Consider the following 16,892-nt stretch of genomic DNA (forward strand, 5'->3'; position numbering starts at 1 on the left):
ATTATTTCAGGAGAAATCATTTCTGGACCCCTCAAAACCATTAAAGCTGGTGACCCACATGAAAACCTCCTGTTCTTCAGGAGAGAGACCGGTGTGGCTAATAACACTTTTGAATCTGTTAAAAATAAAATCATGGATGGTTTATTAGCACGGATTATAAGGATATGGAGCAGGTGGATATGTGTCAGGTGCCAAGTAGCCGATTGACAAACTTCGCGCTGGAGGACAAACAACAGATCCGGAGTTAAGAATCAAATTTGATTTCCTAAATATTTCCAGAGAGTATGTACTAAGTACAGTTTATGATCTGGATTATTTGATCATTCCAAACCTTGTAAGATTTGATGTACAGGCAGCTGTTAGACTCCTGCAGATCTTGGGCTTCTGTATCTTGTTTTTTTTGTACTATGTGACGACATTAATGTGGTGATTGCAAAAGAATTTGAGGAAACAAATGACCACAAAAGTGACAAAAACACAAATTTTTGTTGCTCAACAAAACAAAGATTTATTGTTTTTGTGTTTTACAGTTTTGCAGTTTCAACTGTTGTTTTATGTTTCAGGCTAGTTTTACTGTAATGTTTTTGCTGAAAAGCCTGTAAATGGAAGGTTTTCATTACAACTTACACCATACAGTGTGACAACATGAACTGAGTTTCTGGATGAGGGACATGTTCAGTTGGATTTTAGTAGTCCATAAAATATTCACATAAATTCATCACAGAGTTTGTTTTTACAAGATAACTTTTATCCCTATCAAATTAAATTTAAGTAACTTGCCTGACATGTTGTCTTGATATAATACTTTTATTAGTAGTTATTACAAAATAAATTTATTTTATGTTTTTTTTTTTTTTTTTTTTTCTTCTTGTCACATAAAATGCTTCTTCACTCTAAAAAAAAATCTGGGTTAAAAACAACCCAAGGTTGGGTTAAAAATGGACAAACCCAGCGGTTGGGGTTAAATGTTTGCCCAACCTGCTGGGTAGTTTTATTTAACTCAACTATTGTTTGAATATTACTGTATTGCTTGTTTAAAATGAACTCAAAGTATGTTGGAAATGAACATTTACACTCTACAAAATGCTGGGTTAAATATGGACAAACCCAGAGATTGGGTTGTTTTCACCCAGCCATTTTTTTTCAACCAATTTTGAATTTATTTTTTTAGCCAGCAATATAGTAATAGAGTAAAAGGCATGTTTTTGCTCAACCCCAAATAGGGGCAAAATTTGTAGGGTATTTTAAGCTGAAACTTGACCAGACCAGAGACTTATATTACATCTTGTGAAAGAGGGCATAATAGGTGCCCTTTAACCCAACCTGCTGGGTTTGTCCATATTAAACCCAAGCAAATGCTTTTAACCCAGCATTTTTTAGAGTGTATGATGAATAATAATTAAACAATAAACATTCATTGAATTGCTGATTAATAAATGTTCACCTTTTGATTATTACTGTTGCCTCTAGTAATTATGTGTTTGATTTGTTCATTTTAAGCCAGCCATATTGTAATTTTTAAATAATAGTTGAGTTAAATAAAACTGCCCAGCACTTTGGTCAAACATTTAACTCAATTGCTGGGTTTGTTCATTTTCAACCCAACTTGGGTTGTTTTTAAACCAACATTTTGTTGCAAATCAAATGTAAGTATTTTAACGCTTTGTCTTTTTCCCTTTTATACAACAGATGTCGAAAAATGTTCCTCATTGGGAAATTCCCACTCAAAGGGGAACGGCTCTAGGAGGAGGAGGATATAAAGGCAGTCTTCAGCTGTCACTAAGAAATTAAACCAAAGACTCTCAGAAGAGAAGCAACCATTAAACCAGCTCACTAATTCCAGAGAAGGAACTCAACTGAACGACAGGTGTGCAATGGCAACTTGATGTCTTTTAAGTTCTGTTTTCATCATTTTCTCAATGTTTCAGCATTTTTATGCTTTATTTTATGACAATGGCATGCGACTGATACCTAATAACCTTTTCTTCTGATGAGTATTACCAGATCAAACGGTTTTATATTATTTGTGTGATTATTTTTTTTTATAGTCTGTGTTGTTATTGCATTATCAAACAGTTCTTGATGACGCGTGAAGCAGACAAATCGTTTACTTCTTGATATTGCTTTGGTTTTATTTAAAATAGTTTGCCTAAAACTCGTCTGATTATATATTTGACTTGTTTCCTAAACAGTGCATCTGAGACAGACAGTGCATTTTACTCTGACAGTGCTCGAAGCATTCTTCCAGCATGAAGCAAGTGGTGAACATCTTCATTGCTCTGAAGAGGATGAAGCACGTCAAACCAAAGTCTTCAGAGTTTGGTGAAGAAGAGGTGCTCAACATCATCATGGAGAATGTGATCAGAGGTACCACTAGCAAACTTTTATGCAGCTAAAACTAGCTTCTGGTGGTTTGATTGTACATCGACTGTCAGGTGGATCTGGTACACCACCTCGGTCAAGATGATTAGTGCTGGTTGGCCACAACAAACCAGTTACTGTGTTCAGTTACCATATGACCTAGTTTGTCCAGCAAAACCACAATAATATTATGAAATTGCAATACCAAACTAAAGGATAATTTTAGAATTGTTGAACTAATGAACCAAAACGGAAGTGACTCGAGCTGAATCATGACTATTATCTTTCAAGCAGCTTTAGAGCAAAATTTGAATTTGTCTAATAGTTTGCATCATCGACTATGTTTGCATGTGCACCGAAAATGTGATTATTTCCAATAATTATCAGAGTAAGATGTTTATGTGACACGAGCAAACCTTCACTCTGATTATTCTCTAAGAATTCTGGTTATTTTTCACCGCCATTATTCACATACTTCTATGAACAGCACAAATGATGAACTGACACACTGTTTTAACACATTTCAGTGGACGTATTGGATTTTGTTTTTGCTGACCGGAAATAGTAGGTCATCCGGGTACTGTTTTATCAGTACTTCAAATTCAAACATACTCCTTGTGTCACATCCTGCTTTTCGCTTACTATATAGTAAAGAAGCGTGCTATTTCAGATTCAGCCAAAGTGTTTGCATGCCTGTTTATTGCGATTCACTAATGTCTTGTTACTTCCACAGAGCGTCGTATGGAAGTGGTTGAGGTTACAGCACGTCCTTGCAGTGCAACATTTGTGATCAGCTCAAGAAGACTCTGGTGAAAAGCAGCACATCTCCTCGTTTGATGGCTGTGACGCTGAGAGACGGAAACAGCGATTTCAAAGGTAAATCTCAAATGGGTTCAATGGGGTTCTTGACTCAATTTATGCTAAAAAGGTTCTATATAAGGAGAGGAGTCTTAATGATTGCATAATACTTTCATGTTTAATGGGTCAATACAATTTATTTCTAGTGATAAAGTATGTTTATGAGCTGCTAAATTAATAAAAATGTAATTAAAATGAAAAATGAGTTAAATCTAAATCCATAAAATGATGGAAACCCCTAAAAGGTTCTAAGAACCGCATTCTAAGAAGTTCTATATAGAACATGTGCATTCACATTTAAACACATGACTTCAGAAATATCCTTTTGACGTTTCTCTCTTAACCTACACTTTTTGTTTTTTCAGTTCGATTCAATCTGTCCACGTATGTATCACCGAGTGTCAAACCGAATGCATCCCAGCCTGTGTGTCTGGGCATTTCCAATAGCAATCTCTATCTTGCTTGTACCAATGATTCTTCCCCTCACCTGGTCTTGGAGGTTTGTTCACCACAACCAAGTTCCACAACCTTCTACCAATTGTTTTCCCCCACATTCTAAAGTAAGGATCTAATCCCTTTTTTATTATTTCAGGAGATCACTGGACCCCTCAACACCATTAAAGCTGGTGACCCACATGAAAACCTCCTGTTCTTCAGGAGAGAGACCGGTGTGGCTAATAACACTTTTGAATTTGTTAAAAATAAAATCCTGGATGGTTTATTAGCACGGATTATGAGGATAGTAAGCCGGTGGATATGTGGTAATAATAAATTCACATTGAATTTTTTTTCCAAGTATTTGTTTTCTATATCCATAATTTGTATTAATATTTAATATTTATTTGAAAGAATTCTAAATTATTTTAAAATTTTTTTTTTTTTTTATCAAACTTGTTTTGCTCTTGATTGTGTTATGAAATAAACCTATGAAATAATCATTACATGTTGTCGAGTTGATCAGATCTTCAGACCTAGAGTGCTTCATTTTAATTTGGGACGTCTTCAGCTAAATTTTCAACATTTAAAAAAATAATAAAACATGACAAAGGTTGACAATTTACTTCCTTCCGAACATGTGGGGAAATGTATCCAAGATGCATTGAGGTGTTGACTTGGCCTCCAAATTCCCCAGATCTCAATCCAATCGAGCATGTGGGATGTGCTGAACAAACAAGTCTGATCCATGGAGGCTCCACCTTGCATCTTACAGGACTTAAAGGATCTGCTGCTAACATCTTGGTGTCAGAAACCACAGCACACCTTCAGGGGTCTAGAGGAGTCCATGCCTCGACGGGTCAGGGCTGTTTTGGCAGCAAAAATGTGACCATAATGTCATAATTTTATGCCATATATATATATAATATATATAAAGAATCAGTATGGTTTATGTATCAGGTCACCTGCTCTGGTCCTACAGAATTAGAAAATACAACTTGAGCGCCTCCATGTGATAGAAATAATCACTGCACACAGACAGTTCATTGCTTTAACTAAGCATAACTGTCCTCAGTGTTGTATATTAAATCTGTGTGTCCATTAGAATTCTTCTGATGAGCCTCGATGTGACCAAAAAATGTCACATTCAGACATCTCAATGATCTTCAATTTAATATCAGAAGATTTAAAGCAAACCATGATTTGACTGATTTGAGTTTTTCCAATAGAGCGCTTCAAATGGCAATCATATTTAGGGCTATAGCAAAACCTGTCTACAATAAAATGTAGAAATGTTTCAACTGTATTTTCATTAACAGTCATTATCACTTTGTTATAAATTTATGTTTGACAAAAAAATCCTGAATAGACCATTTGTTTATTATGTAGTAGTAGTATAAATTTTCATAGATGCCAATGAAGCAAAAATAAATTGGCCTAAAAAACTTAAAGGCATACATTAAATATTTATGGAACAGGAAAGACGAGATGAACCTCAAATAGAGACTGGGTATGGTTCTAACACTTTTTGCTTCAGCATCTGTACATTTTCAAGCTATGGTGCTCAAACATTTATGGGTCAATGACATGACGGGTCATTTTTTTGTCTTTTTGCCTTAATAATAATAATAAACAAAGATATGACATCCAAAGTATGTAAGGTAGTACAACTAGATTTGTTTTATTGAATCCAAAAAAAGGTTTTAATTATATTTTGCTACATATAAAGGCATTTTAAAGATTTTGAAGTGTCAAAAGGTCATTCAGTTTAACCGTCCAAAGGCCAATACAGCCATTTCATTTGTGATTAAAATATCTTAAAATGTAATAAATGCATATATTTTTTATTCTGGCATGATTTTATAACATCATATATCAACATAGTGCAAAATGGTATTAAAATTATGTGTAGAAGTCGTCGTTTTGTTATGAGAAAGAATGTCCAGAAAAATGAATTTCATTGATGTCATTCGGAGTAACCAATATAAAGGGACCATTTTGGATCAAGTCATGTGGTCAATATCATGTGACAGGATGTGACATCATTCAGACTCCTGCAAAGGACCACATGGTCGTGAAGCAAAGTTACTAACTCTCCTTTAACTATTTGAAAAATTCATGTTTTCTCTTGCTCATACACATGTCCCGAAACTGTATTATTTTAAAAAACTTGTACTGAATATAAAATGTTTGATTGTCCTTTTGCTAGCTAGCTAGATATCAGCCTGTTAGCATTGTTTGAAAATATCGTCATTCGGTAAAACCGAAATTTTGATTAAACTGACTTTTTTGGTGAAATTTTTGTCCATCTTGTGAAAAAATAACAAAAGCAGTGTTAATTGATTATAAAAAACAATAACATTGTTAACACTCAATAAAACTTAAATTATATCTCCATTATGTTTTTTAACACTTTTAAAAACCTTATGAACAATGACCCTTATTCAAAGTACCCACATTTGTTTACTACAAAAGGCACCAATTCAAACCTCTGCAAGAAAATCACAGCCCTTATGAGCTGAGGTCAAATACATGGCCATTGTTATAATCTACTCCACTACCGGGGTAAGCTGTAACAATTAGACAAAAGAAGCTAAATCAGCGGCCACACCAATATGCGTCAAAACAGGTTTATTAAAACAATACAAAATGTCTCTCTTTCTGTGACTGACCATAACTCAAATCCACTTTCTGTTTGACGCAGGAGTTTGTGTGTGTAAATTAGTCTACTAGAATAAACTTCCTTAACGGTAATTATGCTTAACGCACACTCGACTCCAGTGTACAGAAAGAACATGTCTAAGAAAAAACAGTCAATGTGAGTTTGTGTGTCTGTGAATATTCTCAATCAGAGTCAGAATATCATTAAACTCAACTATTGTTTAAAAATGACTGTATTGCTTGCTTAAAATGAACCCAAAATATGTCGGAAATTAAAATGTGTATGTTTAATAAATTAACAAGTGTATTGAATAATAATTAAACAATAATAATTTATTATATTGCTTATTAATAAATGTTCTCCTTTTGATTATTATTATTGCCTATAGTAATTATGTGTCTGATTTTTAATTTCCAACCTATTTTGGGTTCATTTTAATCCAGCCACATTCATTTTTAAACAATAGTTGAGTAAAACTACCAGCACATTCGGCAAACATTTAACCCAAATGCTGGGTTTGTCCATTTTCAACCCAACTTGGGTTGTTTTTAGTGTGCACATGAATATGGTATTGCCACTGATACCATCACTGTCCCATGGTACTGCCGCTGTTGTTTGAAAGGCCACTAGATGGCATCTTGCTGGGTTGTTTGCAGCAGAGGTTTGTCCCAGTTAGTTTCACTCGTCCCTGAAACAAATCCATGACTGTGAGATTTAAAATAAAAGTCATGAGTGACAGATTCCATTCCAGAATTCCATAAGTTCATTAAAGACATCTGTAAAAAATGACAAATGTTCGGACGGATTCTTTTTATAAAACACCTAAACAACCCTGAATGATTCAATTATCATAAAGATCTTTACAAATTCTGCAGCAGCATCAGAGTGATTAGTCAGTTGGCGTTTCCGGCTCAGGTGATTGGATCAAAAAGACCTGCGGTTCCCTGAGCAAAGATTTAAATCAGGTGTTTATACCAAATCTAAAGAATCCCTCACCCACAAACCACCCTGTGAGTGTCTAAAGAATCAGCATCACCGCATCTCTCCATTACAAGTCCCACTGCAGCAACCCGATTCCCTTTTCACACAGTGGCTGCACTGAATTGCACAAGCCGAACCCATGCATACACAGGACAGAGTGTCATAAAAGATGTTTCAGGTCATTCTGAGCTGCTGATCGCATAAAAATTGAGACACAAAATCACAAATTCATGTTAGCTAATGTTAACACCTATTGTGTATTTGGTCAAACTGTATGATGGTGTATTTTTTTTCTAGCCTATATTAAAATGCAACTTCCTGGGCAAGATTGCTTGTTAATGTTTTTAATTATAATTATTCATGTAGCATACTCTTTAATCCAAGTGAATGTGATGATAGATTACATAAAAATAAATGCAGAAATGGCATAAATGCTATTCATTATTCATCTTAATTTCAAGGGATTGAACATAATCTGTCTCTCCCCGGCCGTTTGCACGCTCACATGCGCATGCTGCAGAATGAATGTATGTCTCACATTCCGGGCACATGGCAACACCAGCTAAATATAGCCTGCCAGCCCAGCAGAGCACGCTGGGATCAGGGTTTCTTCCTGCGAACGCAGAATCCCCATCACGTAACGCCCCCTCCCTCCTCCTCTTCCTCTCATCTGCTCGTGCGTTCGCGTCTCACCGGGGAACTCGAGCTGGTTGCCAAAGGCAGCAGTTCATTTACGGAGTCAAGCGGTGTGTGTCGCTCTCTGAGGACTTCTGCTCAAACTAATGTGAAAGCATTGTGCACAAGAAAAAAAAAAATCAACTCGTTATTTGCTGTTTGTTGTGTTTCAGGGGAGACTACAGCTAACAAAAATGTGTTCTAAGAACGTTCCCATTAAGTTATTTAGACGTTATTTCTGAATGTTCTCTGAACGTTTAAATGTTATATAGCTAGGCTACGTTTTTTGATTATGCGAGTGTTAAAGGGACAGTTCACCCATAAATGAAAATTCTGTCATCATTTACTCACCCTCAAGTTGTCCCAAACCTGTATGAATTTCTTTCTTCTGCTGAACACAAAAGAAGAAATTTTGAAGAATGTTGGTAACCAAACAGTTGATGAGTCCCACTGACTTCAACTGAACTGAAGTCAACTGGGTTCATCAACTGTTCGATTACTGACATTCTTCAAAATATCTTCTCTTGTGTTCAGCAGAAGAAAGAAATTCATGCAGGTTTGTTTGGAACAACTTGAGGGTGACAGAATTTTCATTTTTAGGTGAACTGTCTCTTTAAGGGAACATTCCATTTTACAAACATTATTGGATTGTTACTCTGAACATTCTAAAACATTTTAAAAATGTTACAAACTAAAACATTCCAGAAAAAGACATTCCATGAATGTATGCTTTTGTGCTAACGTTTTGAGAACATTATCAAAGACCAGATAACTTTGAACAAACATTCTATTAACGTTACTGGAACGTTTCTTCATAACTTTTAGGGAACCTTGCCAGAACGTTAGTCAATGTTGTGTGAATGTTCCCTTTTTGCTGGACTGTGGAAGGGCTTGTTCACAAATATTACACATTTTATAATTTTAATAATGACTCTGACATGGATGGAGCCAGATTATGGTTTCAACCCCTTGAAAATAAATCTAAAAATGAGTAGATGTTTTTTTTTTTGCAATCAGCAACTCATAATAATATAATAATATACATTTGAATAAAAAAAAAAACCTATAAAGCATTATTAATCTTGAAAAAGGATGTAGTTTTAACATAGAAAGCATAAAGTTTGACCAAATAATACATAGGTAACAAAATGGTCTCATTATGCATTAGCTAACATGAATTAACAATGAGCAATATATTTTTGTTAGTGAAGTATAATTCATGTTCATTCACAGTGCATTAATATTCACAACTACATCTTTTGATTTTAATAATGCATTAGTAAATGTATTAACATTAATAAATGCAGAGGAAGTATTGTTCATTGTTAGTTCATGGTAACTAATGAAACCTTATTATAAAGTGTTGCCCATATTTGCATTTCATTCATTCAGAGAAAAACTGAATTTTCATGGTTTTCAAGCAATGCAAATGTTTTGGCTTTTCGCTGTTATGACATCATATGACTCCACCCACCGACCTAAATCAGAATAGCCATCCAGTTACGTGTGTGCATTTAATGCTGTGAGACAGCGACGACTCTTGGTAACCAATGAATGTTGGTGTGATCACAGCAGGAGCTCAATGCATTTCCAATAATCCCAGCCTGATTTGGCAGAGACCTCAGTGTGGCTTCACCGCAGAGCCACCCTGTCTAATTCCTTAGGTGCGGCAGGGTCACTTTCAAAGGGTCAGCCGGGACACGGAGCATATTCGTACCCGGCATCCCCTATCCTGTGAGAATGACTGTCGAGCCAGTGACAGGCCGCAGGCAACTGTGTGGCTATAGAAGTGCTGCAATGTAGGTGAATTACACATTACGACACTGCCATATTTACATCACTGTTACAACACGCCTGACCACGCACTGACACACTACTAGGTTATGCAAGTCGTGCATTACAATCAAAATTATACAATTTATAGCAGTTTTACTTGCAATGCCATTCAAAAGTCATCTGAAAATAACTGATTACTTTTATAATATTAAAAAAGATTTATATTTCTAATAAATGCTGTTGTTTTGAACAAAAACAAAGAATCTTGACAAAATTCAAGATCAGTTTAAACAGAAATATGAACAGTTTTCAACATTGATAATAATAATAATAATAAATGTTACTTGAGCAGCAAATCAGCATATTAGAATGATTTCTGAAGGATCATGTGACACTGAAGACTGGAGTAATGATGCTGAAAATTCAGCTTTGATCACAGGAATAAATTACAGTTGTACATATATTCAAATAGAAAACAGTTATTTTAAATTATAATAATATTTCACAATATTACTGCTTTTACTGTGATTTTATCAGATAAATACAGTCTTGGTAAGCATAAAAGTCTTTGTTCAAAAACATTTTAAAAATCTTACCGACCCCAAACATTTGAACGATAGTATATGTTAAGTGACATATTTTTAATAAAATAAGATATTTGACCATGTATGGCAGAATAGCTTTTTGGGCAGGATGTGGAAGCTGAAGGTGAAGGTCAAGTTCACCCTCAAAAACAAGAATGTATCCCACAAATAATGCTTTCCCCCCCATTTTTTTTTTTTTTTTTTTAAAGAATTTGCTTTTATGCAGTAATTCATAATACATTAAGTGGAAATAAATTTCAATAAATTACTGCATTAACCACATTAACTATTTTAGAAAACAGTAGCTTAAAACAATGACTGAATTGCTAGTTAATACGTTAATTAATATTAATAATAATAATATCATATCATATATTATACTATTAAATAATTATATATATATATATATATATATATATATATATATATATATATATATATATATATATTATTTAATAGTATAATATATGATATTTTTATTATATATATATATATATATATATATATAAACTATTTATTTATTTATTAAAAAAATAATATTTTACAATACAATATTTTACAATATTAATGTTAATATTAATCCAAAGTCTGTGCGGTCTAGGTGACATCAATCAAGTAAAGTCATTTTAAAGTGAAGCACTTTTTTCTTTAAAATAAGATGCACTAATGAAGTGTTTACAAGCCCAAACATACTATGAAAAGACAAACATATATGGTGTTAAATTTGCAACCTATTTTACTCCTTCAATGTGATGTTATTAACGCAAGATTTTAACCACCTGCAACTGACTGGATCATTAACAAAAAGTGGGGCTTACATACCAGAATGGAGGTGGCTGGAGGAGAGCAGCTGAAATATAATAGGGATTCGTGACGTCATCCAAAAAGCACAGTCATTTCAGAGGTGGAACTCTAAAAAAAAAGTCATTACATTTTGATTAAAGACTATTACTATTGGAAGACAAATGGTTTTATCATTTACTTTAAGAAAATAAATAGGTAGTTTTTATGTTGAATTTAATTATTAACTAAAACTATCAAAATATTCTTGTTAATTGAAATAAAATATATATAAAATATAAACACTTTTATATTAACATAACAGAAATGTTGCCTTGGTAAAGAACTAAAATAAGTTTAAGTTGAACCATTAAAATTAGAACATGGAAATAAACAAACCTGAATAGTAATATTTAAACAACAGCAACAACAAATGTACTACAAATTCAACTAAAATGAACACAAACTGAAAATATAAAAACTAATTCAAAATATTAATAAAAACTATAATGCTGTATAAATATTAATACAATTATACTGTACTGAGAAAACAACCAATGTATATAAACACAACACCACCAGTCCAGTATTTTGCTTTCCATCATTTATAATTTCCTTTATTCTGTTACAAACATACATAGCATTTTCTAAATATAGACTTGTAAATCTCAGAGAAAAAAAAAAGTTCAGCCATGGGAAAAACGGAAGGCTGCCCGTTCTGACAGAGGCAGTCTAACATGGGGGCGGGGCTTGATGGAGTGGGTGGAGATACTTTGAGTATCTGAGACCTGAGCTCTTGACAGTGTCCCGCAGTAGCCGTGAACTCACTCTGTAACGTCAGTATCAAGTAACAGATAGAAAATGAACCGAGCAAATATATATATTCGGAGAATGCCAAGAACCTGAGTTTAAACCAGGGCATTCCCACGTTAAAATCTCTGCTGAAAACATACGATATATTGGAAAAATAGCTACCTTTCAATAAAGATTGTTCTATGAATCGCTGCTCTTGTGCGTACGATTAGGAAAACGGTGTTAATAAAAACGACAGTGGTTGACACATGGATGCTGTTAAGAGCTCGGGTGAGTCGCCTGAAATAACAGAACATTCTTTCAGAAGTTTTCCAATCTTTAGTACAGTGGAACAGAGGTATTGTTCATTTGAAAAGTATGCAGACGCCCCACAGAACTTTGCACAAATCCCAACCTAAGGAAACAGGAAGACAAATCGGCCAATTGTGAGAGTCGGCGAAGAGCCTGACAGGAAATGAACTCATAATCTCATCCCTATGGATGAGTATTGCTTCCTGTCCCTGATATTTTTTTAGTGACAACAAGGTGGAACAAAATACAAATCTTTACAGTACATATTCTCACATATATATATATATATATATACACACTCTAAAGTTGGGTTGAAAATGGACAAACCCAGCAATTGGGTTAAATGTTTGCCCAACCTGCTCGGCAGTTTTATTTAACCCAACTATTGTTTAAAAATGACTATTGCTTGCTTAAAATGAACCCAAAGTATGTTGGAAATGAACATTTATTAGTATTTTTTAATAAATGAACATTTATTAATAAGTTTAATGAATAAACATTTGCTTATTAATAAATGTTCACCTTTTGATTATTATTGTTGCCTCTAGTAATTATGTGTCTGATTTTTAATTTCCAACCTATTTTGGGTTCATTTTAAGCCAGAAATATAATATTTTTTAAACAATAGTGGAGTTAAATAAAACTGCCCATCATGTTGGACAAACATTTAACCCAACCGCTGGGTTTGTCCATTTTTAACCCAGCATTTTTTAGAATATATATATATATATAAATAATATATAATACATTTGAAATAAACACAGCCAAGTTCAGTCGAAAGAAAGTCCATTTCTGCTGTTTTGCAAGAGATTTGTGCCCGATTCCATATCTTAAATGGACAGGTCATCGAAAAAAGTGCTGCAATATTCTCCACTTTGACATTTAGCAGCCTAGAAGAGGGTTATAATGCATGTATACACCTTAAAGTGAAGAAGAAAATGGCTAAAATGGCTTTTTGTCGATCATTTGCATTTTTTTTTTTTACACAAAATTAGTCAACCATCTTGGTTCTTCAACATGACACATTCACTTCGCTAATATTACTGATGGGTCATACAATCAAAATGAATGCACACGTGATCTACGAATGGTGCTGATTTTGACACGCCAGCGTAACCACAAAGAACCACAAGAACATGGCAAATCTCCTTCCTAGAGTGAGTTTGTAAAATAAGCAGCGGGTCGTGTTGTAAATCTCAGCCCCCCTTGAGTCCCGAATGGTGCCTCCCGTCTACAAATGCTCAGTTTAGCGGAGCAACCCGAACAGCAGCTGAGGAGGGGAGGGGCGGGCGGGGGGGAAACGCAAGAATGTCCTGCCAACAGCTGCTGTGTCACGCTTTCTATTGCCGTTCAGGCTCGGCTGCCAAATTGGGGCCTGTTTTGGAAGGTTAGTCCAGCAGCAACGCGGAAAACACTCTTATGCTGCACGTTACAACATCATTTTTCCCCATTACACGGCTGCGGCTCCTCGTCACGTGCAGCAAATGCAGTCTGCTGATGTAATAACATTTGCAGTGGCGTGCGGACGGCTCAACAATCGGGCCCTTGTGCCTCGACGCACTTCAGAGCAAACGGCACAGCTGAATCCACGGCCACCCGGGCAGGAATGCTCACCCTCTTCATGCTTCTCGCATTAAAATAGCCGGCCTGCCTAGTCAGCTCGCTCTTGAGGAGAAACAGCTGCCGCAATCGCGAAAGCACAGAAAACGAGCTGGCATCCGTTTACAATTCCGCGGCCAATAGATAAGAGTGTGTGAAAATATTTCATAACATTATATTTCATATTCTAGGCTCGATGCAATTCGTCTGTATCACAGCAGTACACATGACTTCAACAGCTGCCATTTAACACAAAACAGTATGGAGGCTTTACACACGAGCACAAAACACTGTTGCTCCCAAGAAAAAAAACGAAATTCTTCGCCGTGGATACAAGCATTTCGCAGGTCGCGTTTTCGCTAAAGTGCACGGATGAAATATTCTCAACGTTAACAATCTTTCTCCATCATAACCCACTGGTCTACTTGGTTATTTTTTAGAATATTTTTGGTGAAAGGCTAAACAAAAATATTGCATTAATATACTACGCAAGAGAAAGCAATAAATTAAATAAAAAGGCAAATGCGGGACGGGCATGCACAGAAATGGATGCACGATATACCAGCGGAAAGACGTTTTTGATATTGATCACGTAGAAATAAATGTATGCGTGCTGTAAACTCAAAAGGGGTCGTGGGAGGAGCTTGGAGGGGGGGGGGGGGGGGGGCGTGATTTTCCGCAAGGATAATCTCATATATGATCCTATACTCTTCCACAAAACAAATGCACTGGACAATCTTTCAATTCCAGCTTCTTCTTTTTTTTTTTTTTACAAAATTAGTTTCTTGAGCCTTAATAATTCTGTAGTTTATATATAATTTTTACTTTGTGTATGCAAAAATATGCTGGTTTGTTTACGTATTCTCTCATAAAGAACAATCTTACATTTAAAAAAAAAAATGACAATGCAAAAGGGGACGGGGTGAAAATACACTCGCCCGTGTAGCTCTGTCCTTTATATGAACTAATCTATCGACTCAAGCAATCTGTCCTTAAATATTCAGAGGGGACTTGGACCCAAGTTAGAAAAAGACAAAGCTTTTCATATGTTGACCCCAGAACCAAAATTTCACCGGATGTCATTTTAAAACACCGGCTGACCTATCGTCACTGGTGAGACATGTCAACACAAAATCATTCCCCTTCAAAACTGAATTTAAAACATTTCATCGCTCAAATTGGGCAAAACATAAAAATCATGTTGATGTGAGAACGAAAACCCCTAAAACAACAGCTTAGGGAACATCTGTTTATAAAAGAAAACACGTTTTGATAACAGTTGTGAAAGTCCCACGCTGCCTGGGAAGGAAACACACCATGAAGACCAGTGACCCTATATATATATATATCCTAAATTTCTCCCATCTAAAAACATGTGTTGGACAGTATGAACCCTTATAGCCTGGTATTATAGTATGCGGGCCGCTTCGGAAATTCGGCAGCCTTGGCGTCGATGTAACAAAGGTTTAATTGTTGGCTAAGACAATTAAACTTGCTGGTTTGACAGGACAGGGCAGCATCAGGCATAAGTCATACCCCATGAGACATCCTTCGCCCCATGGCTTCAACACAGACAACCCCCCTCCCCAAACCCTCACCACCACATTGAAACTTCACAGATCTAGTTTTCTGTCCCATGAATTTTTTAGTAGGCTATTTGAGTTCAGTTCATGCACATATTGTTTCACACGCGTGGTCATCTCCTGGCGAAGCTGCTGTCAGTCGTCGTCCACGTCCTCGGCCTCGGACTCCTCTCTCCTTTCGTACATCTTATCCCGGTGTCTCTCCTGGATCTCCTTCATCTCCTCGGCGTAGCGGCAGAAGGCTCCTCCGAACTTCCCCCAGGCCTTGAAGGGGATGGTGATGGAGTTCCTGTAACTGGGCTTGACCTCGCTGACCCGCAGGAACACGCCGTACTTGTTGGAGCCGACGTCGAAAAAGAACCTCTTGGAGTCCACCATGATGGAGGTGCCCTCGGGAAGCTCGCCGTAGCCCCCCGCGGCTCCAGGCCCCCCGCTGAGCTCCTCATCCTCCCCGCCGTAGTCGTCGATGAGCTTGGCCAGAGCGTCTCGGAACTCGATCAAGCCCTGCGCAGGTAGCGCGATGGTCTGGCCGGACTGCACGCTTCCTCCGGGACCGCCCCCTCCGCCGACGCCGAAGCCGGGACCTCGGTTGACGGTCTGGCGGATGCGCAGGAACCTCCCGCGCTGGTTCTCCTTCAGGTCGAGGTAGTATTTGCGGTTCTCGCGCACCAAGAACTCGCTCTTGAGCGCCCGCCGCGGGCCGCCGTCATCCCCGCCGGATGATTGAGCGATCTGCTCCGGGCTGCTTGGCCCCAGCTGGGCGTAGTGCTCGATGAAATCCCCGAGGTAGTCGCGGAACTCAGCCGCCACGGACATGGAAAGAGTCAGGCGGCTCTTGGAGCCCCCGGCGCCCACCTCCGCTATCTTAATGAAGCGTCCCTTCGCGTTCTGCTTGACGTCCAGGTAGAAGCGCTTGTTCTGGATGTCCAGACGCTTGGACGCCAGCTCCTGGGTCTCCTGCTCCCGCTGGAAGTGCTGGAGGCCGCCGCTACTGCCACCGCGCTCGCTCCCGCTGTCTCCATCCGCCATCTTCAGCACCTCCAGCCAACTTCTCCCTCAGAGAAACGCTCCTCTCTGCCCTGCTCCAGCACGCACGGCTCTCAGCACCACAGCATTGGCCTCACATCTGCCAATAACAGGCGGCGCGCGATCGCGGGGTCACCAATAGGTCCGAGCGCTTGTCAGTCGGAGCGTGAGGGAGGTGCGCTCGGGCTTCATTGGTCAGACGCGTTTCCTCCTCCTGTGCAGGCATTTCCTGTCCTTCTGGGGCTCAGATGAAGCTTTGAAGGAGAACTAATAAATATCAGCGTTATTTTTTAAATCAGCAAGCTTACTATTTGTATTAAAGTATTCGATTGTTTTGTTTTGCCAATGCAATATGCAATGCAATAAAAGTGTCAGAGAAGACGATAAATACAAATATGACGTGCCGTTGATGATTAAAAATGAATAAAAGCAATATAAAAAAGAATATTGGACTATTGTACAGTAAAC

At 37.2% G+C, this 16,892-nt stretch overlaps 1 protein-coding gene and 1 pseudogene across 1 annotated transcript; one reads left to right on the plus strand and one right to left on the minus strand.

Moving 5' to 3' along the window:
* The first annotated feature begins 1,772 nt into the window (after positions 1-1,772).
* Positions 1,773-4,069, plus strand: LOC125262405 (annotated as a pseudogene).
* Positions 4,070-14,614: 10,545 nt separating this feature from the next.
* purbb (purine-rich element binding protein Bb) lies at positions 14,615-16,539 on the minus strand. The gene has a single exon (XM_048181168.1). It carries the CDS (start codon positions 16,425-16,427, stop codon positions 15,534-15,536), a length of 894 nt encoding a protein of 297 aa, XP_048037125.1. The 5' UTR covers positions 16,428-16,539; the 3' UTR covers positions 14,615-15,533.
* Positions 16,540-16,892: the final 353 nt, after the last annotated feature.

This window comes from Megalobrama amblycephala, linkage group LG2, assembly GCF_018812025.1.
Source record: "Megalobrama amblycephala isolate DHTTF-2021 linkage group LG2, ASM1881202v1, whole genome shotgun sequence".
In the NCBI taxonomy this organism is placed as follows: Eukaryota; Metazoa; Chordata; class Actinopteri; order Cypriniformes; family Xenocyprididae; genus Megalobrama; species Megalobrama amblycephala.

What these genes read in the sequence shown, in the direction of transcription:
- purbb (XM_048181168.1), bottom strand. Translation starts at nt 16,427, where the DNA reads ATGGCGGATGGAGACAGCGGGAGCGAGCGCGGTGGCAGTAGCGGCGGC.